The sequence below is a fragment of the Cucurbita pepo genome, chromosome 20, assembly GCF_057944985.1.
Source record: "Cucurbita pepo subsp. pepo isolate OVF chromosome 20, ASM5794498v1, whole genome shotgun sequence".
NCBI classification, from domain to species: Eukaryota; Viridiplantae; Streptophyta; class Magnoliopsida; order Cucurbitales; family Cucurbitaceae; genus Cucurbita; species Cucurbita pepo.
The window spans coordinates 1,317,136-1,340,776 of NC_141817.1; the positions used below are offsets into that span (position 1 = coordinate 1,317,136).

General features: G+C 37.5%; 7 protein-coding genes and 1 long non-coding RNA gene across 12 annotated transcripts; 7 read left to right on the forward strand and 1 right to left on the reverse strand.

Moving 5' to 3' along the window:
* The first annotated feature begins 312 nt into the window (after positions 1–312).
* On the forward strand, positions 313–2,936 carry LOC111783152 (uncharacterized). The gene is made up of 4 exons (XM_023664052.2): positions 313–800; positions 1,235–1,315; positions 2,390–2,529; positions 2,640–2,936. Exons 1-4 carry the CDS (start codon positions 495–497, stop codon positions 2,887–2,889), a joined length of 777 nt encoding a protein of 258 aa, XP_023519820.2. The 5' UTR covers positions 313–494; the 3' UTR covers positions 2,890–2,936.
* LOC111783151 (spermidine synthase 1) lies at positions 2,884–5,166 on the reverse strand. Its single transcript, XM_023664051.2, has 9 exons — positions 4,843–5,166; positions 4,681–4,757; positions 4,450–4,572; positions 4,273–4,377; positions 3,941–4,013; positions 3,773–3,844; positions 3,427–3,625; positions 3,208–3,337; positions 2,884–3,118 (listed from the first exon to the last, which is right to left on the reverse strand). Exons 1-9 carry the CDS (start codon positions 4,964–4,966, stop codon positions 3,053–3,055), a joined length of 969 nt encoding a protein of 322 aa, XP_023519819.2. The 5' UTR covers positions 4,967–5,166; the 3' UTR covers positions 2,884–3,052.
* On the forward strand, positions 3,526–4,283 carry LOC147786359 (uncharacterized). The gene is made up of 2 exons (XR_015414704.1): positions 3,526–3,666; positions 3,741–4,283. It is a non-coding gene; the product is annotated as an uncharacterized LOC147786359 (long non-coding RNA).
* A 3,270-nt stretch (positions 5,167–8,436) lies between the features above and the next one.
* LOC111783067 (U-box domain-containing protein 19) lies at positions 8,437–10,922 on the forward strand. Its single transcript, XM_087120427.1, has one exon. The coding sequence runs from the start codon at positions 8,678–8,680 to the stop codon at positions 10,721–10,723; it is 2,046 nt and encodes a 681-aa protein (XP_086976553.1). The 5' UTR covers positions 8,437–8,677; the 3' UTR covers positions 10,724–10,922.
* Positions 10,923–11,158: 236 nt separating this feature from the next.
* Positions 11,159–13,547, forward strand: LOC111782564 (protein DELETION OF SUV3 SUPPRESSOR 1(I)). 2 transcript variants are annotated; one of them, XM_023663338.2, is made up of 3 exons: positions 11,159–11,318; positions 11,975–12,082; positions 13,214–13,547. In XM_023663338.2, the coding sequence occupies exons 2-3, from the start codon at positions 11,992–11,994 to the stop codon at positions 13,342–13,344; spliced, it is 222 nt and encodes a 73-aa protein (XP_023519106.1). In that variant the 5' UTR covers positions 11,159–11,318; positions 11,975–11,991; the 3' UTR covers positions 13,345–13,547. The 2 variants fall into 2 exon arrangements, with proteins under 2 accessions (XP_023519106.1, XP_023519107.1); XM_023663339.2 differs by having other exon boundaries at positions 11,165–11,318; positions 11,979–12,082.
* A 2,623-nt stretch (positions 13,548–16,170) lies between these two features.
* Positions 16,171–17,679, forward strand: LOC111783625 (bidirectional sugar transporter SWEET5-like). Its single transcript, XM_023664543.2, has 6 exons — positions 16,171–16,224; positions 16,312–16,348; positions 16,430–16,646; positions 16,735–16,896; positions 16,991–17,110; positions 17,184–17,679. Exons 1-6 carry the CDS (start codon positions 16,182–16,184, stop codon positions 17,316–17,318), a joined length of 714 nt encoding a protein of 237 aa, XP_023520311.2. The 5' UTR covers positions 16,171–16,181; the 3' UTR covers positions 17,319–17,679.
* Positions 17,680–17,899: 220 nt separating this feature from the next.
* Positions 17,900–19,354, forward strand: LOC111783429 (Phosphoglycerate mutase family protein). 2 transcript variants are annotated; one of them, XM_087120830.1, is made up of 5 exons: positions 17,900–18,303; positions 18,385–18,630; positions 18,720–18,780; positions 18,872–19,086; positions 19,184–19,354. In XM_087120830.1, exons 1-5 carry the CDS (start codon positions 18,053–18,055, stop codon positions 19,302–19,304), a joined length of 894 nt encoding a protein of 297 aa, XP_086976956.1. In that variant the 5' UTR covers positions 17,900–18,052; the 3' UTR covers positions 19,305–19,354. The 2 variants fall into 2 exon arrangements, with proteins under 2 accessions (XP_086976956.1, XP_023520121.2); XM_023664353.2 differs by having other exon boundaries at positions 17,908–18,303; positions 18,699–18,780.
* Positions 19,355–20,280: 926 nt separating this feature from the next.
* Positions 20,281–23,422, forward strand: LOC111783428 (E3 ubiquitin-protein ligase SIS3). Of its 3 annotated transcripts, none has more exons than XM_087120828.1 (10): positions 20,281–20,651; positions 20,703–20,759; positions 20,895–20,961; positions 21,042–21,115; positions 21,220–21,358; positions 21,442–21,534; positions 21,618–21,683; positions 21,782–21,901; positions 22,645–22,758; positions 22,840–23,422. In XM_087120828.1, the coding sequence occupies exons 1-10, from the start codon at positions 20,623–20,625 to the stop codon at positions 23,167–23,169; spliced, it is 1,089 nt and encodes a 362-aa protein (XP_086976954.1). In that variant the 5' UTR covers positions 20,281–20,622; the 3' UTR covers positions 23,170–23,422. The 3 variants fall into 3 exon arrangements, with proteins under 3 accessions (XP_086976954.1, XP_023520120.2, XP_086976955.1); XM_023664352.2 differs by having other exon boundaries at positions 20,282–20,651; positions 20,721–20,759; XM_087120829.1 differs by lacking the exon at positions 20,281–20,651 and having other exon boundaries at positions 20,721–20,759; positions 21,222–21,358.
* Positions 23,423–23,641: the final 219 nt, after the last annotated feature.

Consider the following 23,641-nt stretch of genomic DNA (forward strand, 5'->3'; position numbering starts at 1 on the left):
CAAACATGGTGGGGCCCGAGATTAGCTGGCATCCGAATGATCAAGGATTGTGGGTCCCACTTACGGAATCAAATTTCGCTGGCGCTTCTATCCACTGCCTACTACTGGCATTAACTAATATTCACTCTTTTATATATAATAAAAATGGACGGTTTTTTTTTTTTTTTTTTTTTTAATAACTTTTTTTGGACGAAAAGTGGACGGCTTCTACATGACTCACCTAATACGGAAGTTTGGGCTCCCTACGAAGCCCAGTTCACTATTCAAAAGCCCAAAAGCCCAACAGCTTTCCGAAAAAGCCCAAAAGCCCAACAGCTTCCGAAAAGCCCAAAAGCCCAACAGCTTCCGAAAAGCCCAAAAGCTCAAAAGCCCAAAAGGATGGATGGAAAAAAGTCCGGCGAGGGGGAGTCAACGGCTTCCGTTCCCCTCAGCTCTAGTTAGAAGTGGCATTCTATCAAACTTGGGCGGCGGCTGTGATTGTTGGAGACCGAACCATGCCTGGACCTGGACCGCACATGCTCTACGCCATGGGCTCAGGCATGGGTCTGATGAGTCTCAGCGACGGCAGATTCAGTCCCCATCATACTCTCATTTACACCATCAACGCCTTCTTCGGCCCCGACATTGGCTCCTTCTCCGAATGGCTATCCTCTGTTCTCGGTTTCTCAGGATCTTCAGTTCCCGACGCCATCCATCACCCTGTCTTTTACATCCTCATTCTGGGTCTTCCTCTTTGCCTCTTCTACGCCTGGCTCTCCTCTGTTCTACTCCACAAGGGCCTTCTCGATTCCGTCTTTGGGGTGAGTCATTTCACTCGATCGGTTCGTCCTTTCGTCGATTGGGGAGGTTTTGAAATTCTGTTTTTGATTTTTGGATCATTGTAGTGAATCTGCAGAACTTGTGTGGACAATCTAATTAGGTCTCTCGTTTTTTTACATAATCTCTCTCACTTGTTCTTATGGCTTGATTTTGTTATGATTTATTACATTTTGTTTTTCTTTATTGTAAGATGATTCTCAAGTTATGCTCGGGTGGATTGATTGCAAGTATGATGATATGATTTTTGTAGAACTCTGTCTTTCTTTTAGTAGCAAATGCGTTTGTCAATTGATATGTTTATGAGTTTCCTGCATCTCGTGAAAAGAAATGGAAAAATTTTGTCAATCCTTTATAAGATTGTGTTGAAATATTTAACCTTAACCTTCATCCTGTTCATTTTGCTCTAATGATGTAGGTATCTCTTAATAGAAGGCAATGCTTGTTGTTAATCTCGGCTGGTTCTTTTTCACACTTCTTTCTTGACCATTTGTTTGAGGTAAGCTTTACATCAAGAATTTGAATTGCCCCATTACCAACCTTTCTGCCTCCATAAGTTATTGAATCATTTTTAAAAGAAATATTCTTGCTTGATATAATATAATAATGCTGCTAAATGAAGCATCTCCTCTGGTAAAGCACCTTTTATGAAGAGATGTGATGTGACGTGGGTTAAAATAGAAGTTTTCTTATTATCTAGGAGGGTGCAAGAGAAAATACACCTCGTTATTACTATCTTGTTAATGAAGTTTGAGATCTTTGTTGTATTAACAAGTTAGTTGATGAACGTTCTCTGTTGAGATGAGAAGTACAATTGATATTTCTTGTCTTTGATCAATTAGTTCATCAATGTTCAGCTTTCTTTAAGTTGTATTGTGAGGTACCACATCGGTTGGAGAGGGGGAATGAAGCATTCCTTATAAGGGTGTGGAAACCTCTCCCTAGTGAACGCGTTTTGAAGCGCCGAGGGGAAGTTCGAAAGGGAAAACCTTAAAGAGAGGACAATATCCACTAGCAGTGGGCTTAAGCTGTTACAAATGGTATCAGAGCCAGACACGGGGCGGTGTGCCAGCGAGGATGCTGGGCCCCTAAAGGGGTGGATTGTGAGGTCCCACATCGATTGGAGAGGGGAACGAAACATTCCTTACAAGCGTACGGAAACCTCTCTCTACTGGACGCGTTTTAAAACCTTGAGGAAAAGCCCGGAAGGAAAAGTCAAAAGAAGACAATATTTGTTAGCAGTGGGCTTGGGCTGTTACAAATGGTATCAGAGCTAGACACCAGGCGGTGTGCCAGCGAGGATGTTGGGCCTAGGAGGTGGATTGTGAAGTCTCACATCGGTTGGAGAATGGAAAGAAGCATTTCTTAGAAGGGTGTGGAAACCTCTCTAGTGGACGTGTTTTAAAACCTTAAGGGGAAGCCCAAAAAAGAAAGCTCAAAGAGGACAATATCTGCTAGCGGTGGGCTTGGGTTGATACCTATATCATATGAAGTGGGATTGTTCTTGCCTGTTTTGTGCTATGTGATTAAACAAGATGGTTGTACTATTATATCTGTATCGTCAAATTTGCAGGAAAACGGGCATTCAACGATGTACACTTGGATATTGAGCACTGGTTGGTGGGAGAACCGAGCACCAATCAACCCAGATGCTGTTATGGTGATTGGATTCTTGTGCACTTGCTTAATTGGCGGCTTTGTTTACATTAACAGGTTCGTGGATACCAATTATATTCATTTACTTCGTTTGTCATTAGAGTTTTCTTAAACGTTAAGCATGCCCTCAAAATATACCATTCAATTCATGCTTCTTTACGACACAGAGTGAAGTCCGCGAAGTCGATTCCTAAACAATCGTATCAGTCGGTTAAGCTTATTATAGTAGTAGCTACACTATATTCCATGTGGTGCACAAGCCAGATATACTGGGCTAACCCTCGTCGACCAGCTGTTGGCGAAGAAGCTGACCTCGGAGTTCTAGTGTTTCTGTTTGTCTATTTTTTTCTACCTCATTATCTTTGTATAAAGTCTATGCAACCAAAAGATCTTGAAATCAGACATCTCCCATTGTGATAGAACGATACATTCATTTATATTAGAAATGACAACAATTTCCTTCATCCTACAGTTCAGTAAGCACTGATTTTGCTACACTTTAGTATAGGCTATATAGGACTTCTCTTATTGATAGAATGCAACACACTTGCATGTTCTTATACCTATAGCTCCGAGTTTCTCATGCATACGTAGAACCCATCTTCGACTTAGCGAACGTAGGAAGACAAAAGGCAGCAGTATGGATCTAAACAGCAAAACATAGGCAATTAGTTAGAACTTAGAAGTGACATGAATAGCATAGGCTTATGAACAAATATGAACCAAGGGAACCACCTCTGAGTTATAGAACTTGGGGGGTCCATTTGCAACACCAAAATTTTCTGGGTCCAACTGGTTCACCGGGTGTTTGAAGTCGACGACCGAAGGACCGTTGGTCGAACAGAGCACGAAGCCGATTGCCCCACTGAATTTGGAAAGGAACCATCAGAAAACTACAGATTGTGCAGAAACATAAAAGTAAAGAATTATTGGTTTTGGTTTTGGTTGGTTTGCCTTGGATATGAAGGAACAGAGGTCCAAGCGTAGTTTACAGAGCCCTTGAAGATGTTACGACAGCGAGTTATGGTGTCTTCCATGGTGAAATTCTTGATCCACACGCTGTCTGCTTGAGCCGACAGTACTCCACCCGGCTTCAGAGCCTTAGCGATCGACTTAAGGAAGTCTTCGTCCGAAAGCTCGGTTGCATAAGCTCCTGATATCCACATTCAACAATGGCTTCAGCTTCTCTTTAAGGTAAAAATTATGATATTTCATTATCAAAGATTTGTTTGCTGCCATGTTTGTTAACTTCAGTTCTTTGTTCGCAGTTTTTGTGAAGAATGAGTGAAAAATCACATACCCATCCCTCGAAATGCATCAATTATGATAGCATCATAGGTGCCTGGAGGAACAGACTTGATGAAGGCCACACCTGAAATAACAACAACGTTTACGACAGTTAGACAACTTTACGAAACACAAAACCCGACAACACTCCTCGAACGACATGTAGTTTTCTGTTTCCTACCTTCGCCTATGTGTACATTCACACGAGGATCCACGTACCCAATGGCAATGTCCGGGAAAAACTCCTTGTAAACCTGAAGGTAAAACACTCATAATTTCATCCATGCCTGTTCTTGTCTCGTAAGTTTGTTAAACCTAATGCCATTGTTAGCCACAAAGCTGGAAACATCAACGACTTACCGATCGAGCAGAGAAAGCTCCAAAAAGTGAAGGTTGAGCGATAGATCATGTGAGATCACTTATTTTTACTAAAAAATTGTTTTTGCTAAATTTTGGGTCGTATGAATTAAAACTCAAAACTAATAATTATATCAATTTAAACCATGTACTCACGTTTATCACCATTTCGTCAAGCTCACAAATGTCAATTTGCTCAACGGAAGTATGTCGAGATATTTCTCGAAGAATTCCTCCATCCCCGCCTCCAATCAACAAAACCTATAAGTAACGATTAGTCAGTTAACCGTCATTTATATATATATATATATATATAAGAAGAAAAAAAAGAACCTTTTTGGGATTGGGAATAGAACAGAGTGGGAGATGAGTGAGCATTTCTTGATAAGAACACTCATCCTTCTCTGTTAGCTGAAGGCAGCCATCCAATATAGCAATCTTCCCATATGTTTGTGACTCAAATTTAATTAAAAAAAAAAAAAAAAAAAATCAGTAAAAATTAGTCAATAATAACAATAAATTCAAGAAAATTATATATACATATAAAATAAAATAAAAAAAAACCTGAAAAACAAAAAAATCTTGATACTGGGATTTGCCTTGGAATATGACCTTCTCTTGCTTATACACATGTGCCTCCCCTATTTATTTAATCACATCATTAAAATAATCGTTAATAACGAATTATAATTTTGTGTTCGTGAGATGACTTTTAATGTATATTACCAGGAAATTCTTCATCAATATTGACGTAGCAATCTGGAAATGTTGGCACAAAAGAGGCGCCATTTTGAAGGATTGTGATGGGTCGAGTATGGTCGGTGACGATGGTGTCGTTTTGAAAGGCCATTTTTTGAAGGGTTTATAAGTGTGTTGAGTGATGGATTTGATACAATGGGTGCATTTTATAGTGAAGTTGAAGAAGTTTGGGGGAAGAAAATGGAAGGATCTTAAAAGGGTTGAAAGTTTGAATGCATGAAATGAGAGTGGTGGATTTAGAGTATGTGATTTTCCCTTGCCTCGTACTGCTCGCTGCCATAACAACATCATGAAATCGACAAAAGGCTTGTTTTGTGTTATGTTCAAGGTGAGTTGTATGGATTAATTTCTCTGTCTTTCTTTTACCTTTCAACAGATGCTCCCTAAATCTCACGAAACGAATATATTATTTTCGAACAATTGTCGAGTTTCAGTACGATATTCTATCAAAATATTAAGATATTAAAAAGAGAAAGTATTTTTTCGAGACTACCCGACAATATGAACAAAAAAATCGTCAATGATATCTCGATGGAAAACGAACTGAAAATTGGCCAATAGCGAAATCATTTTTTTCATGAAATTTTAACCTTCTTCATATTTTTTTCACTAAATACTTCTAAATGACGGTAACAACCCAGGTCCACCGCTAGCAGATATTATCTTCTTTGGGCTTTCACTTTCGAGCTTCCCCTCAAGGCGCGTCTGCTAGGGGAAGGTTTCCACACCCTTATAAATGGTGGTTTGTTCTCCTCCTCAACCAATGTGGGACATCACAATCCACCCCCCTTCAGGGCCCAGCGTCCTCGCCTGCAAACCGCCTCGTGTCTAACCCCTTCGGGGAACAGCGAGAAGGCTAGCACATCGTCCGGTGTCTGGCTCTGATACCATTTATAACCGACCTAGATCCACCGCTAGCAGATATTGTTCTCTTCGGGCTTTCCCTTTCGGGATTCCTCTCAAGACTTTAAAATGCGTCCACTAGGGGAAGGTTTCCACACCCTTATAAATTGTGTTTTGTTCTCCTCCTCATTTGGGAGTGGTCCCACATCGATCGGAGGAAGGAAAGAGTGCCAGTGAGGACGCTAGGCCCCGAAGGGGGGTAGATTGTGATATCCCACATTGGTTGGGGAGGAGAACAAACCACCATTTCTAAGGGTGTGGAAATATTCTCCTAGCAGACGCGTTTTAAAAACTTTGAGTGGAAGCCCGAGAGAAAAAGCTCAAAAAGGACAATATTTGCTAGCGGTGGGCCTGGGTTTTACAATAACTCAATTAGAGTTTCGATTTTAAGTTCATACATCAAGCAATAAATTTTAATTTTTCTAAATTATTTTTTAGTTATTCTATTCTCGATATCAGTCTGAGATAATCTCAGTTTATTTATATATCTCCTTTTAGATATTATTATAAATTGATTTGAAAAACGGATATTTTTTTTTATACATTATATAAAGGGAAAAGTCCAAAAGAAAATTTGAAATTATTATAGTATTAATATTTGATAAAATCTCAAATTAATATATGGAATCCACTAAATAACATACCAAATAAATGGATATAAAAATAAATATTAAATCAATACAAACAAAAATATATATATAAGTATACAAATCCTAAGAAACAAGAGTAGCTATCCAAATATTTCTAATTATCCATAAAAAAAATTCCTACAAAATAAATAAATTATTTAAAAAATTATAGATTCCTTAGAAATATGAATTTACAATATAGTTTTATTATTATTTATTTATATTTAGGAAAATTATGTCGTTATCAAATCAATGCTGCCAAATTCAGCGGCTACGTCCTATTACTTGAATATCTTGTCTCATTAATAATAATAATAATAATAATAATATATTAATTTATTGATGATGATAACGTCATGGCCACATAATATGAATCTATTAAAAAAAAAAATTTGAAATTTGGAACATGAGAATATTAAAAATTAAAATGAGAAATAATGAATAAATGCAACGAGGTAGCTAGCTGTCCTTTGACAAATTGAGGAACCAATAAATTGAAATTAATTAATCATTTGAATACTAACTATTACCCGAAGCTTTTAATATATGCTTTTATGATTAAATTATAAATAATTAAGCACTTAAAACCACGTATGATTTAATATATCCTACTCATTACCTGCCGACACCTCCCTCTTCTTTCTTTTCACATTATTTCGTTTTATATTTAATAATATATAAAAAAAAAAAACTAATTTAATAAAAATATCTATGCTTTTTTTTTTATCTAAAAAAATCCTTAAATTTCAAAAAAAAATATATATATATATATATATATATATATATATATATATATATATATATATATTATTATATTTCAAAAATACTAATACTCTTTAAATTTTTTAAAAATTCAAAATATTTTGACAATATTAATTAATTAGTACGGTGTTTAAATATAAGGTTATGCAATTTTAAAGGTATTATTAACATCATTTAACCTTTATAAAAAAGTTTACGTTCAATATATAGACAAAAAGCGTCTCAATATATAGACAAAAAGCGTCTCAATATATAGACAAAAAGCGTCTGTCTACACCAAATACATCATCTATAACTAAAAAACAGTATTTTTAAGTTTTAAAATAAATTTAAATATGTTTTTTTTTAATTTTAAAAATAAATTTAAAGGTACTTTTAAAGTTTATAATATTTTTTTAAAGTATTAATAAATTTTTTGAAAATTTACAGATATTTTAAAAAAAAATTAATGTTTAAATTAAAAAAAAAGAAGTATATTTTATGAATTTAGTTTATAAGAAACTAAAACATGCACTGTTTCAAGTCAATACTCCTCACGAGTATATACTAACCCATATTCGTTTCTGTATACCAAGATTCTCGTGTCACATTTTCCTTATTACTTTCATTATTTAATTAGTTTTGTTTTTTAAAAAACAAAAAATTCACTTTTAAATCTGAAAAAATATTGAATTATATTTACGTTGAAATTAATATATATATATATATATATATATATATAATAAAAATAAAAATAATAGTTATTAATTTGATTGAAATATATGAAAAAAAAAATTAAAATAATAATAATAATTTAACATATTAATTATTGAGTTATATTCCTTTCGAAATTACAAAAATATTAGTCTTTTTAAATGATTTTTTTTTTTTAAGAATATTAGAAAAAATGAAAAATTCTGGAAAGTTCAAATACGAAAAGGAAATGTAAGCTTATTTCCCTTCAGGAAAGGTAGCTTTAAATTCACTCATGACAATTATAATATCATATAATATTTTGAGGATAACCTTAAATAAAATAAAATAAAATAAAAACCCCTTGACTATTATTAGTATTATTTTCTTTAATATTTAAATTATGTTGTTAAATTTAGATTTTTTTTAATTTTCGGAAGATAAGATTTCAATTGAGGTGAGCTAAACACGCGTCCAGCCACGAGTCGGATCTGACGTTGCGTAGACCAAGCTGACAATACCTTTGCCGCAAGTAACATGTCGCCATTTCATTGGTCCACGTTGCTAGGTCGGTTTGTGGAGCCCACAATTATCCGTACCTGACTAAAAACCCGAACCCGAAACCGAGCAGGATCCAGGAAGCTACACATGTCCAACAAGAACCCTCCACGTGTACATATTTTTCGCAGCAAATCAAACCCACCTCCGTCCTTTTCCTTTCGGTTGAAACTTGAAAAATCCCCACTCTATGATTCTCCGTCTTTTAAATTTCGTACTTCTTCTCCAGAATTTTCTGTTACAAAACGAAGATTTTTTTTCATTTTTTGAATTCTTCAATGTTTCAAAATTCCAAAAGCTCCGATCGTCGGATTCTGACTTTTCCGGCGGTTCATCCATGCGAAGCAATTTCTCCGGCGACCCTTTTGGCTTCGTTGATCGATCTCTGCCGTCAAATATGCAATCACCAACTGAAAACATTCGTGACACAAAAACGAAACGCTCGAGAAACGATTCGACAAATCGGAATCTTATTGATATTCTTCGAGGAGCTTCGCGACATGTCTGATGTTCTTCCGGATTCTGTTGTGCTCTGTTTTTCAGAACTTCATCTCACGTTTCAAAAAATCTTGTTCTTGTTTGAAGATTGCTCGCGTTCGAATGCGAAGATTTGGATATTAATGAAATCCCAATTCGTTGCCACTCAGTTTTGGGTTTTGATTCGGGCGCTCGCTACGGCTCTGGATGTACTGCCATTGAATCGGATTGATACTAGCGATGAAGTGAAGGAATTGGTTGAACTAGTTGTGAAACAAGCACGAATTTCGAAATTTGGACTGGATAAAGATGATGAACTGATGATGAAGCGACTTCAATCCATTTTGCTGCAGTTTGAAAAAGGGATTGAACCGGATTTGACCGCCATTAAACGAGTTCTTAGCTACCTCGAAATTCGAAGATGGAGTGATTGTAATAAAGAGATCAAGTTCTTGGAGGAGGAGATTGATTTTCAATATTCGGATTTGAAAGAACGAGACGTTCAGATTCTGAGCAGTTTGGTGGGTTTTATGAGCTACAGCAGATTAACTCTGTTCGAAGCTCTGGATTTTTGGGACAAAAATCAAACGGATATTAAATGCAATCCCGAGACGCTCAGTTGTTTAAACCCACAAGATTTTCGATGCCCAATTTCGCTTGAGCTCATGATTGATCCTGTTACTGTATCTACTGGACAGACATACGATCGAGCTTCGATTCAGAAATGGCTTTCCGCCGGGAATTTGCTCTGCCCCAAAACAGGGGAGAGGCTCACGAGCTCAGAACTGGTTCCGAATACGAGTCTCAAGAAGTTAATCCATCAATTTTGCGTCGACAATGGGATTTATTTGGCTAAATTCAACGCCAGATCTCATGATATAACTCGAACTATAATTCCGGGGAGTCCGGCTGCTGCAGAAGCGATGAAATTCTCATCGGAGTATCTTCTCCGGCGACTGGTTTTTGGAACGGATACGGAGAAGAACAAAGCGGCTTATGAGATTCGTTTGTTGGCGAAATCGAACATTTTCAATCGGTCTTGTTTGATTAAAGTGGGTATAATTCCACCATTGTTGAATCTTCTTTCGTCTTTGGACAAATCCACGCAGGAAAACGCCATTGCTGCCGTGTTGAAGCTTTCAAAGCATTCGACTGGGAAGATTTTAGTGGTGGAAAATGGAGGTTTGACGCCTATTCTCTCTGTTTTAAAATCTGGGTTTTGTTTGGAATCTCGTCAATTAGCAGCCGCGACATTGTTCTACCTCTCGTCGGTGAAGGAGTACCGGAAATTGATCGGCGAAATGCCGGACGCCATTACAGGGCTAATCGAGCTCATTAAGGAAGGAACAACTTGTGGGAAAAAAAACGCAGTGGTTGCCATTTTCGGACTCTTACTGTACCCCAAAAACAACAAAACCGTTCTTAATTCCGGCGTCGTCCCAATTCTAATCGACATAATCGCCACCTCCGTCAACGACGAGTTGATTTCCGATTCACTTGCAGTAATAGCAGCGTTGGCGGAGAGTTCAGAAGGAAGCAATACGATTCTTCACGCCTCAGCTCTGCCTCTGCTAATAAGAACTCTGAATTCCGCAACTTCGTCGCCTGGAAAAGAGTACTGCGTTTCGGCGCTGCGTTCTCTGTGCAACCACGGCGGCGAGGAGGTGGTGGCGACGCTGGCCGGAGATCGGTCCATTGCGGGGTCGCTTTATTCAATTGTAACGGAGGGAAGTGCGGCGGCGGGGAAGAAGGCTCGATCGCTGCTGAAGATTCTGCACAAGTTTAGGGAAAACGATGTGGGTGTGAACTCGGCGGTGGATCAAGAGCGCTCTGTTCGTGTTTGGTGATTAGCTTACAAAATTTGAATGTTGGTTAATTTTTGGTATATTGTGGAGGTTAGTTTTGTAATTGAGCTCGATTTTTAGAAGAGCTCGTTTGGTCTTATTTGTGTAGAAAATACAAAATAGTGTGATATACTTGTATATAAAACCATACTTTATATTCAGAAATATATACTTTTCTAAGATTCCAATTAATATTAATGTTTATTTGTAAATGTTATATAATTTATATTAATAATGTGCTTGTATTGGAGGTGAGTATATATATATATATATATAACCCAATCCAAAAAAAAAAAAAAAAAAAAAAAAAAAAAACTGGAATTAAAGAAAATATAAAAAAAAAAAACAAAAAAGTAAATGAAGAATTTTGTTAAAATGAGAGTATCTCCGAGTAATTTAAAAGAAGAGAAAAATTAAAAGCAAGTGAAAATCCTGAGATTCGAACACAAGATCTCTGGGTCGTGACCTGATAATTAGGGCGAAAATTTCATATTTGGAAACAATAAAATTTTTCAGTTGGTTCATCTTGTTCACTCTCTCTCTCGAGTCTTCCCCTTGCTTTTCGTTTCTCTCATCTCCACGTCCTAATTGAACAAAGGTAATCTTCTGTACTGTTCATCTCTAAAATCTAAATCGATTTGCATTCTTGTAATTCTAGGAATCTTTGTTTAGATCTGTAATTTTCTTTGGAGTTCTCAGTAATTTGACTTGCACTCACATATTTCGATTCGGATGTACTGATTCGATGTGTTTGCTATTTCCATCTTTTTGTCCCATTTATGAATGAAGAAGTATTCTATTCACTATGCAATACTTCGTGATTTTTGTTCATCTTTGATTTTAATGTTGACTCTTTTCGAGGCATTTTGTTTCTCTTATGACGTTGATACATGTTTCTTGTGAGGTTCTGCAAAATATTTGACCCAACCCGACCCTCGCAGATTCTTTTTTTTTTTTTTTTTTTTTTTTTTTGTACTATTGGTTTCTTGTGTGATTGGCATCTTAGATTGGAAAAGTTAGGGTTTCACTAGATTGTACTTTGTTATTTAATTCTAAATTCAATTATAAATTCCTCATTTATAATGAGGCATCTTATTACATTTCCGTCTCGCCGTAAATCAAATTAATCCTCATGCGGAGCATAATTTTGCTTCTGGTTTGTAATTTTTTTTTTTTTTTTTTTTTTTTTTTTTTTTTTTTTTTTTACTTATTAATGTGATTATTGCTGATTTTTGTTGAATAATACATCCGTAGGCAGTTCAAACTTTGTGATGGCAACCGAAACCAAAACCGCGACTGAGGAAGTTAAGATTGACCTCTTTGAAGATGATGATGAGTTCGAAGAGTTTGAGATTAATGAAGGTACAGCTTGAAATCCTCTCCTTATTTATGGCTGGCCGATGCGCATTTACTTGTTTGATGTTCCAGCCAAAAGAATGGGAATGCAATAAGGGTTTGCGTAGTCCTGTTACCGACTTGCTAATAACTGATAACTGCTATAGGAATAATAGCATTCACTAATTTGTATCAGCACACCCTAAATATTTCTTGTTCGCCTATAACCTCTATTTTATATCATTTCCATCTGATACAATTAGAATCGTAATGAGCTGGAGTTGTAATACTATACAATTACACTAATAATAATGATCAATAAAAAGAACTTTTAGTAAGAGAGAAAAAAATGCCAGAGTTACATGCCTTTTGGGTTTAGAGGAATATCCTTCCATGTCTGAGGTTAACATTCTACTGTTAGGATTCGGGAAGTCCATGGGAAGCCTTTATCTGCATTAAAAATTTTCTGGTATTTGGGATGATACACACAAATTGAGAAGTTTTTATTTATTACTGTGTGCTCAAGAATACTAGGGGTTTTAGTTGTATATTAGAAAATTGAAGGGATGATCTTGGTGGGATGGTTGGCAAAATCCTTTTGCAGTTCAACCATTTTGAATTTCTGTAAATCAATTGGTGGATGTGCATTGACCTTGATCTGCCTTCTAGGGAAGAAGTAGAAGTTTTTGTTAAATAGGCTCCCACTTTTGCAGGTGGGAGTGAAGAAGCATGCTCTGCTGCTTCATTTGAATCCTCCCATGAGCAATGCAACAGCGCTTTGAGGAAGGAGATTAGAGTCCTGTGGTTTTCTGTTGATATGTTTACACTCTAGCTGATATCTTGTCTCTTTTGTCAGAATCTGAATTTTTTTTATGTCTTGAGCTCTTGAAGATGAACTTGTTAGAGAGCATCTTTGCCACTAGAAGATGAACTTGTTAGCTAACATGAATGGATTATTTCCTAAGCATCTTTGCCACTTGAAGATGAACTTGTTAGAGAGAGATGGTGGGGGGCACATGTTTTCTTTTTATTGTTTATGGCAGTTAGTTTCTGAGTGATCATAGATATGGGAGAACGCCATGACACTCTATGATATCTCTATAGTTGTTCTTTATGGGTTTGATAGACATTTTTGATGAATGATCATATGAACTGCAGAATGGGAAGTCAAAGAAGAAGGGAAGGAAATTACACAGCAGTGGGAAGACGACTGGGATGATGATGATGTCAATGACGACTTCTCCTTGCAGCTTCGGAGAGAATTGGAGAGCAATACCGAGAAGAAATGAGAAGATTTTTTTGTTGTCTTGTATGTTTCTTATCTTTCAAGATCTTATGTTAACTAGGTCTTTTGACCCCAAGGTGGGATTACGACGTCTTCTATCCTTCTTGTAAATCGTGGTATTATGAACATGCTTAGAAGCCTAAAACACTGATACCTTTTCAGATCAGATAATTGGAAAATCGTTGAAACCTTTGGCACCGAAGAAAACAGTGTTCTTTTGTCGTTGTTGTTGTCGTCGTCGTCGTCACAGACCATGAATCCATCGAGATTATCAACATTGCGATGGAGTCTTTTCAAATAGATGTCCGAAATGTTGTTGGAATGTCAAAAATGTTTGAAAGAGTTGGCAGTTGTTGGAATGTTGACAAATTGCCCGACTAGTCACTAGAGTAGGAGGAAATTGGGTGAATACAAAAAATGATATCCCTTCATATTTTTACCAAGTTGTGTAAATTTCAGTCTTTATTTGCATACCTTCATAGTCTTAAACTTTTATATTCATCTCTTGCAACTACACAATTCATGTCATGTTTTCCTATGTAAATCGTTTCGTGCCTTCCGATTATATATAATCCTTTTGAAACTCTTTTGAAAGGGTAATTTATAAATGGACATTATCATTAGTTTGTATCATTTCCATGGTTGAAATAAGAGCCGCACATGCATAAAAAATTTTCAGTCGCATAAAAAAATTCTATCTTTCCCCACTTCGTCTTCTTCTTAGGCCCTCCTCTTTCCCAAATTCTGTACAGTAACCATTTCCAAGCCGCTTACAGACGGCGGCGCTTCCTCTGAACTTCAACTTCCTCCCGGCCACCTCTCCCGGCGGCATAATACTTACCGGCTGTCACTCGTCAGCTGTAGAACACCCACCCTCTGTCTCAATAAATTCAATTAATGTCACCTCGTGTCTGCAGAAACCAAGGCAATTTTTGGAAGAGCAGTGGAAGTTCTGCAAATGGGACAAATGGGTGTGTTCAAAAGCCAAGAATCAATGCAACGGACATGGAAGGTATGGCTGCAATTGGGCAGCAATCTGCATGTTTCCCCCAATTTGAAACTCTCCAGACAAACCACACATTCCAAATCACTCTGTTTTCCCCCATTTTTGTATTCATAACAAGGAAGCTTCTCCAAATCTAAATCATTACCATTATTACTTCTCCAAACCCCTTCCCCTTCTCCTCTCAAAGCCCTTCCCACTTCTCCTCTCAAAGCCCTTCCCACAGTACAAACATGAATCACCACCAACACACCCATCCCCACCGCCGCCAGCAGAACCGCCGACACCACAATCTCCATAACCAATGCTACCAAAATTTTCAAACCCACAAAACTTTCTATTTTGGGTCTGTCTGATTTAAAATAACTGTACATAAATCCACCTTACTTACATGTCATCGCAGTGAATAATATATACACTAAATACATGAAATCCAACTTATATGATCTGACACATCATTTTGTCTTCCATTCATCCGAAACAACTTATATGATCTGACACATCATGTTGTCTTCCTTCATCCGAAATTATGAATTTATAGGATACGTATATTTTTTTTATTTTATAAGAACCATCCAATACATGTGAGTCACACACGATGAAGAGGAAACTAAACATTATTGATGTATGAAAACCTCCTACTAACAAACAGACTAACGACCACGATACGTAACTAGTTTAATGCTGGCTAAGATGCTCTCTAGCCTATTTTTAGTTCTAGAGTGTGGGATCTTACATTTGATCTACTCAGAGTAAGTTCTAAATTGTCTACTTACTGATCTACTCAGAGTAAGTTCTAAATTGTGAGATCTACTCAGAGTAAGTTCTAAATTGTCTACTTAGAGTAAGTTCTAATATCTGGTTAAGTTCTAAATTGTCTACTCATAGAATAAATTCTAAATCTTAGAGTATAATATCTGGTATATTGTGGTGACTACATTGTGAGATCTTACCCAAGATCTTACACATCTGATCTCTGTATAGTATAATATCTATACAGAGTAAGTAAGTTCTAAATTGTGAGATCTTACACATCTGATCTCTTTATAGTATAATATCTATACAGAGTAAGTAAGTTCTAAATTGTGAGATCTTACCCAAGATCTTACACATCTGATCTCTTTATAGTATAATATCTATACAGAGTAAGTAAGTTCTAAATTGTGAGATCTTACACATCTGATCTCTTAGAGTATAATATCTGGTTTATTGTGGTTGATCTCCTATTATTGGATTGGACACTTATTAGTTGCTAATTTTTTTTAAAAAAAACCATTTAAATCTTAACCATATCCATATACATTCAAATCTAAACCATCTATAAGGATAAAATTCTTCTAAAAAAATAAAAAGAAATTTATAAAGTTATTTGTTATTGGTGGATTTTAAAAACATCCTTAATTAAATCATTTAAATCTAAATCATATCCAAATACTAAAATTTTCTTTAAAAGAAAATTCTAAAATTAGAAACTAAATATCAATCTAATCCATAAAATAAAATATACCAAAAACTGACTTAGTCTTGAGTCAATCATAATCACTCACAACTTGAGAATAGCTCATAACCTATTCAAATTCAACCACCCAAATTTAGCCTTATTTTCACCCTCTTCCCACACAATTCATATATAAACTCCCATGACCACTTTCATTTTCAAGCAACCTCAGACAAAACCCACCAAATAAAAGAGAAAAAAAAATCCAAAGTTAAAAAGTTGCATCTTTTCCTCCCTTGTTCATGTGATTCCTTCACTGTTCTATGTAACACTCTCATAACTGGTAAGCAGAAGAACAATAAATAATAATAAACATAACTTTGCTTTGTTTTTCGTCACAATGGTGAGTACAGCCGCAGCAAGAACTGTCATTGGCATTATAGGTAACAACTCTATTCAAAATTCATCCATCCATATCAAATTATAGCACCAACTTCATCCCTTTGTTTATCATTTATTTATTTTCTCAGGAAATGTCATATCTTTTGGGTTATTTATGTCACCAATGTAAGCTTCTAATCTCTCTTTATTTCTCTAAAGTTGCATTTTTTCATTGCTAAATCTTGATATCAACCAAAACCCTTGCAGCCCCACTTTCTCTCAGATTGTGAAGCGCAAGGCCGTGGAGGATTTCAAGCCTGACCCTTACTTGGCCACAATCCTCAACTGCGCCATGTGGGTGTTCTATGGAATGCCCTTCGTTCATCCCGACAGCATCCTCGTCGTTACCATTAACGGCATCGGTTTCTTCATCGAGCTCGCCTACGTTTCCATCTTCTTTATTTACTCTCCATGGATCAAGAGAGTAAGTCGAGACAGATTTCTTATTGTTTCTCTTTTCGTTTCGTCCCTGTTTCGAAATCGAACTAACTTGTTTTCTTGAAATTGTTTAGAGGAAGATGTTGATCGTTCTTCTAATCGAATCGATCTTCTTCGCCGCTGTCGTCCTGATTACGCTTCTCGTTTTCCACACCACCATTAGTAGAAGTTACTTTGTTGGTATTTTATGCATTATCTTCAACATTGGCATGTATACTTCTCCGTTGACCGTCATGGTACCTCTCCGTTCATCGTCGTTCGTTATATTACAATTATATTACAATGAACATCTTAATTATACGTTCGATTTGATTGTGTGTTTCGTTTCAGCGACTTGTGATCAAAACGAAGAGTGTTAAGTATATGCCGTTTACTCTCTCCCTCGCGAACTTCTGTAATGGTATCGTATGGGCCATTTACGCTCTTCTCAAGTTCGATCCGAACGTCTTGGTAAGCCTCGAACCTGTCGACATGGTATCGATCAAGACGATGGTATTATTTACTTTTTTGTTTCTTTTTGCAGATTCCAAACAGTTTGGGAGCTCTCTCTGGGTTGATCCAGTTGATTCTGTATGCAACTTATTACAGAACAACAAATTGGGACAATGATGACACGTCGAGCACGAGGAGGGCGGAGGTTCAAATGTCAGATGTGTAGTTTTGGAGCTCGAAGAGGTCAGAGGTTTGAATGACTAGATGTGTAGTTTCGGAGGTGGTTAGATTTTTGGGCATCGACATGTCTGCAGACTCCTTACTTCCTTTCTGGAGCTTGGTTGAAGGCTCAGCTAAATAACTTGGTGTTATCTAATTCATTGCGTTCATTCTTTTTGTTGCTGTGTACTTCAAATTCTTTCCCATATTCTTTATTGGATATTCAATTCAGCTTCAACTTCAATTTTGCTCTATGGTCTTTTGCATTTGATACATTGTTGTAGCTTCATTTATATTACGTAGGACATGACCCTCGTGACTCGGGTGTTGGGGTGGGAGTTTCTCATAGTGACGCGGGTGTCGGGTGTCGGGTGTCGTGGGAGTGAACTCATAGTGACTCGGGTGTCGTGGGAGTGAACTCATAGTGACTCGGGTGTCGTGGGAGTGAACTCATAGTGACTCGGGTGTCGTGGGAGTGAACTCATAGTGACTCGAAATGCAGATGTTTCAACTATAAATTTGTTAATTTGAAAAAATATCTTAGCAGCCGACAGTTCTTAAAAAGGGAGGATTTTTGTGGTTAATTTATTTAATTTGTAAGGATTTTTATGTTCCTAATGCGGTGGAATTGACCATTGATCTTCTGATTTCTAAAAATCTAACGAAAATGAAAGATAAGGCTGATAATGAACAAACCTCCATCGACGATTTTCGACCAACACGCCGTCGCCGCCGGCTAAAATGTACGCATCGTCCTCCGTTTCCATTGCTGCCCTTACCTGCCCACGCTTGCTTCAGCCTCCATTGAAACCTGTCGCGTCCTCTCAAGCATCTTTCAACCGCCGCCATCTGATTACCACTCTAGTCTCTGTCTCTGTCTCTACCCCTTCTTTCATCGATTTCTCTCTGCCCTGTTCTTCTGATTTTGTTGCTCTTCCTATTGCTGAAGCTCGCGGTCTGTTCCAGATGCCCCCTGTTCGTCTCGTCAATCGGTAACTTCACTAACCCAGATTTTTTCTTCGTTTTATTTCGCATTTGGAGGCCGATAAAAGGGTTTTAATGGGTTTGAGAAGGTACTTTCTGGTGAGGGCCGGGGAGTCAGAATTCGATAGCTTTGGTATAATTAACACAAACCCAGTTGCAAAAACATCAGTTGATAGCGGATTGTCTGAGGAAGGGAAGAAGCAAACTGTTAAAGCGGCTTTCAAATTGAAAGAAATGGGGGCTTGTGACAATGGCTGCTGGATTTGGCCCTCTATTACGCAGAGAGCTTATCAAGCAGCTGAGATTATTGCATCAGTTAATGGGGTGAATCGAAGGTATTCATCTTTGTCTTGAATGTTTAAGTTCTTGCCGCCATGGAATCAGATGTTTTTGTTGGTTTCAGTTATATAGTTCCTGAATATAGTTTTCTTGATGCCCGTGGGCTTGGAGCTTATGAAGGCAAGAGATTGGAGTCTGTTTCAGAAGTATGTTTGAAAGCAATGATTTGCTTGTAGTTTCTGTCCAGAGACAGTGAATTGTTTGATTGTTCTTATGAATTGTGTTTGAAAACAACAGGTATATGCTTCAGATACCATCTCTTCACGGATCAAACCTCCTCCAATTGATGATGGAACCCCAAACGAGAGCGTATCCGATGTGTTCGTTCGTGTAACGCAACTGATGTCGATTCTCGAAACGCAATACTCTGGTGATACTATCATCATTGTGTCGCCAGATTCTGATAATTTGACAGTTCTTCAAGCTGGTTTAATCGGCCTTGACTTGCGAAGGTAGCTGCACATCTGAAATGTCTCTCATAAGCATCATCTTGTCATTGTGTTATTTGAATCATTGACAAGTTAAAGCTTCTTTTGTTCTTGAATTCAGGCACCATGATCTTTCCTTTGCACCCGGGGAGGTTCGCTTTGTTGATATAAGTAGTATCCCTTCCTATAAGCAACCAGCTTCAGCTGTTTATAAATGTTTAAACCTTCCTAATTGTAACTGATATAGCTTTCTTTGTATATATTATTTCTCTTCAATGTTTATTTTTACACACTTCGAGGGCCTAATGTGGCATAGGGGTTACATCCCGTATGAAACTTAGAGTATACCGCTTCTATAAATAGCTCTTAAATGTTGCATCTCTTCCAAAATCAGGGCCGTTACGACACTAGGTCATATGCCAGCAAGGAGATTAGCCTCAAAAGGGGTGGTCACGAAGCAGTGTATCAGCAAGGGTGCTGGACTTTGGAGGATGGATTGTGAGATCCCAGATCGGTTGGGGGGAGAACGAAATATTTGTTAAAGAGAAGTGTCTACTAGCGGGGTATGCTTGGACCAATACAATTTTACCTAAATTGATTCTCACTAATTTTAACAAAAACAATGTGCAAGATTTCTATAAACGTGCATCGAACGTATTAGATAGTGTTTTTTTCTCAACGACTCTTCGAACGAAATGTTATAAAAGGCTTATTTTGAGACATTAAGGTTAAAAATCATAGAAATAATTCCTTTGGTGCATCACTGTCAATTATTTTTTGGTTGTGCTATAATATCTCACACTCACACCTCACCTGTCCTCTAAATAACTAGCATTCATTGCCCTCTTCACCTCAAGCTGGACCACTGCTGACTGATTTTGATAGCTAAGTTTGCATGCATCATTTTATATCTTTACTCTTCCTTTTCATTACTACTCATATGGATCATTGTTCAATTTCATCCTAAGATATCATTAGTTCAAGTGATATAGATTTCAGTGTTCTTGTGATTTTTTCATAATCCCATTGGTGAGAGGAAAAGTTGTTGTTTGTGACCCCACACCCAACACAAGATTTGTTCAAATTTTGGGGTTAACTAAGATTTCCAAACCAAAACCAAAAATGGTGAGAGGAAAAGTTGTTTAATTTGAAATTACTTTCTTAAAAAGTTGCATACTTACTTTAATGGGTAGAGATTTGAATTTGCAGGGTTGTGGTTACAATTATGCTCTGAAATGGCAGTCATTACGCTTTACAGTTGTACAAGCAACGCTGCAGAGATATCAGATAACTGCTCTGCGTGCTCTCCCCCATAGCCCAACGCCATCCCTCTCTATGCTTCTTCTTCCCCTTCTTCATTTCCTTCTCTATTTCCATCTCTCTGTTCTTCAATCATTCAACCCCACCAACAATTTCTGCCCAAAACCACAACTTCTTCTTTGATTTCCCTTTCCCTTGTGATTCTTCAATCCTTTTCCTTCCCTCCCATGGCGACCCTTTAGCCATTGTCGGCAGCTCCACCTCCGAGTGTTCTTGGGTGTTCTTGTTTAGTTCTTGGGCATGGCTATTCGAGGAGTCGATTTCAAATGGTAAATCTCTTCCCCTCTCTACCCATATCGATGGTTTTTAACTTGCTTCAGTATTTCCGGATTTTTCAGGTACGATGGGTTCTTCTTGTCAATGCTTGCTACTAGTATGTATCCTTTGTCACTCTCTATCAGATCATGACATTGCAAGAGTGCGATTGTGACAATCTTGTTTACTCAAATGATTACACACCAGCAATAGACCCATTTTATGTCTTGTTGTTCTTTAACTCTTTTGCTTATTAGAATCATTGTGAGTATCAATTGGAGAAGGTACAATACCTGTCGATATCCTTTGCACATATGGATTGTGGTATGTGTCTTAACACATATATATTCATGATTTCTTGCTTGCTTCTGGTGGCTATGCATAACAACACTTACTTCATTCAGGTTGATTATACCTCTGTGTTTGCTTTTCGCCTTCTGCTGTTCATAGATAATGCACTTTCAGCTGGAATGGGATTGTAAGACCTTCTCTTCTTATACTCACTACTTCTGGGGAAGCTCCTAAGTTCCTCAGATTCATAAGGGGTGTCTTGTTCTTACTGTTGAATTTAAATTTCGTTAGAGATTTCGGATGGCAGCAGCGATATGCTCGATTCTGTGGACGAGTTGTGGTTCTTTCTATTCTATCTCTATTGCTGTACCCCTTTCTATGTGCGTGGACTGTAATTGGGACTCTGTGGTTTAGAGATGCTAAAGATTGTGTAAGCTATATTGTTCCTTAACATTGGCTAAATCATGTCTTTACAAGCTTTGATTATTTAGTTCGTGTTGTTCATGCGTGCAGCTGCCTGAAGAAGGACAGAAATGGGGCTTCCTCATTTGGTTGCTTTTCAGCTACTGCGCCCTCCTTTGCGTTGCCTGCTTGTCAATTGGAAAGGTCTATCAGTTTCTGTCTACTTCTCCGTTCTTTTATTTGATACTAACCGGTTTTCTTGTCGCTTCTTAAACCGTTTTATGCAGTGGTTAGCGCGTCGACAAGCTCACTTGTTCCGTGCGCAACAAGGCATACCGGTGTCGGAATATGGGGTAAGCTTGGAACTGTTTGTTATTATAACACTTTTACTCTTGAGTATCTGTTTAGGATCATCAAACATTGGATTGATTAGCATTGTTCTGCATACAAGGTACTGGTTGATATGATTAGAGTTCCTGATTGGGCATTTGAAGCTGCAGGATTGGAAACACGAGGCATTGGCCAAGATGCTACTGGGTACCATCCCGGGTTGTTCTTAACCTCGGCTCAGGTAAACGTCTGAAGCTTAAATCGATGTGTATAGAAACTTTCTGCCCTTGGCTATGGATCTGTTGTAATAACGTGTATTCGAGTCGTGCCACTTGTCTATCGGTGTTTATAATCGTTATCTTGTGAATAGTATGTTAAGGGAATTATGCATGAGTAACGTGGGAGGAAATCTGTGCTCTTATTGTAACAACCCAAGCTCACTGCTAACATATATTGTCCCTTTTGAGTTTTCTCTTTCGAGCTTCCCCTCAAGGTCTGTAAAACGCGTCTGTTAGGGAGATGTTTTCACACCCTTATAAAAAATGTTTCGTTCTCCTCCACAACCGATGTGGGATCTCATAGTCCACCCCCTTTGGGACCTAACGTCCTTCTGGCACACCGCCTCGTATCCACCCCCTTTCAAGGCTCAATCTCCTCGCTGGTACATTGTCCGGTGTCTAGCTTTGATACCATTTGTAACAACTCAAACCCACAAGTAGCAGATATTGTCCTATTTGAGCTTTCTCTGTCAGGCTTAGGCTTCCCCTAAGTTTTTTAGACCACCTCTACTAGGCCTAAGTTTTTTAGACCACCTCTACTAAGCCTAAGTTTTTTAGACCACCTCTACTAGGGAGAGGTTTTCACACCCTTATAAAGAATGCTTCGTTTTCCTCCTCATTTGATGTAGGATCTCATAGTCCACCCCCTTCAGGGCCCAGTGTTCTCGTTGGCACTCGTTCTTAGAAACGGGCTATTTTTGTGCAGAGGGAAGCTGTGGAAGCTCTCATCCAGGACCTTCCAAAGTTCAGGCTAAAGGCTGTCCCAACAGATTGCAGTGAATGCCCCATTTGCCTTGAAGAGTTCCATGTAGGGAATGAGGTAAACTCTTTACTTCATATTTCATCATTCATCTTAAAATGTTTCCATACCCTATTCACATTCATTTTCTCCTTTATGCAGGTTCGTGGTATGCCATGTGCTCACAATTTCCACGTCGAATGTATCGACGAGTGGCTTCGTCTGAACGTTAAATGTCCTCGATGTCGCTCCTCCGTCTTCCCAAATCTCGACCTCAGCGCTCTATCAAACCTAAATTCAGACACAGAACAAACATCTGCCATTGCTTTCGTAACAAGCCAACCTTCAAGTCTGTCGAGATCAACTCCGAGCCACCGTGCATCTCAGACCGAAAACACAGCAGGCCTCTATACCGACACGACCTTAGATGCCATGGAGAACGGAAGCTCACCCATTTTGAACCACCTTAACCAGAATTGCTCAGCCCCTTAAAACTTTCTCCCCTCATTCACCACTGATAAACCAAATTCACTGACATCTACACCTAAAAACCAGGCCATGGAGGAAACAAGAGTCCACGTGGGCTTCCTCCATTAGCCCATGTTCATGCCTCCTGGATCCTATATATATATTCTTCTTTCAATGTGAAAAATATGTGACATTAATCATAAACATTAAAGCTTATTAAAAATTATGATATAATATTTCTAAGCATAGGTTAAAATAAAATATTTTATTCTCAAAATCTCATTAAATAATTATATGATTTAATCTCATGCATGTGCATAATCTTATTAAACATCATATTGTATTTATTTTATCATATGGTTCTAATTAAATAAAGGGATGAAGATTGTTTTGTTGGTTAATACAAATCAAATTATTTTGATGATGTAGGGTGGGAGTTAAATAAATAAATAATTAATTATTTATAGAGATAATGATTGAACCTTAAAATTATTGA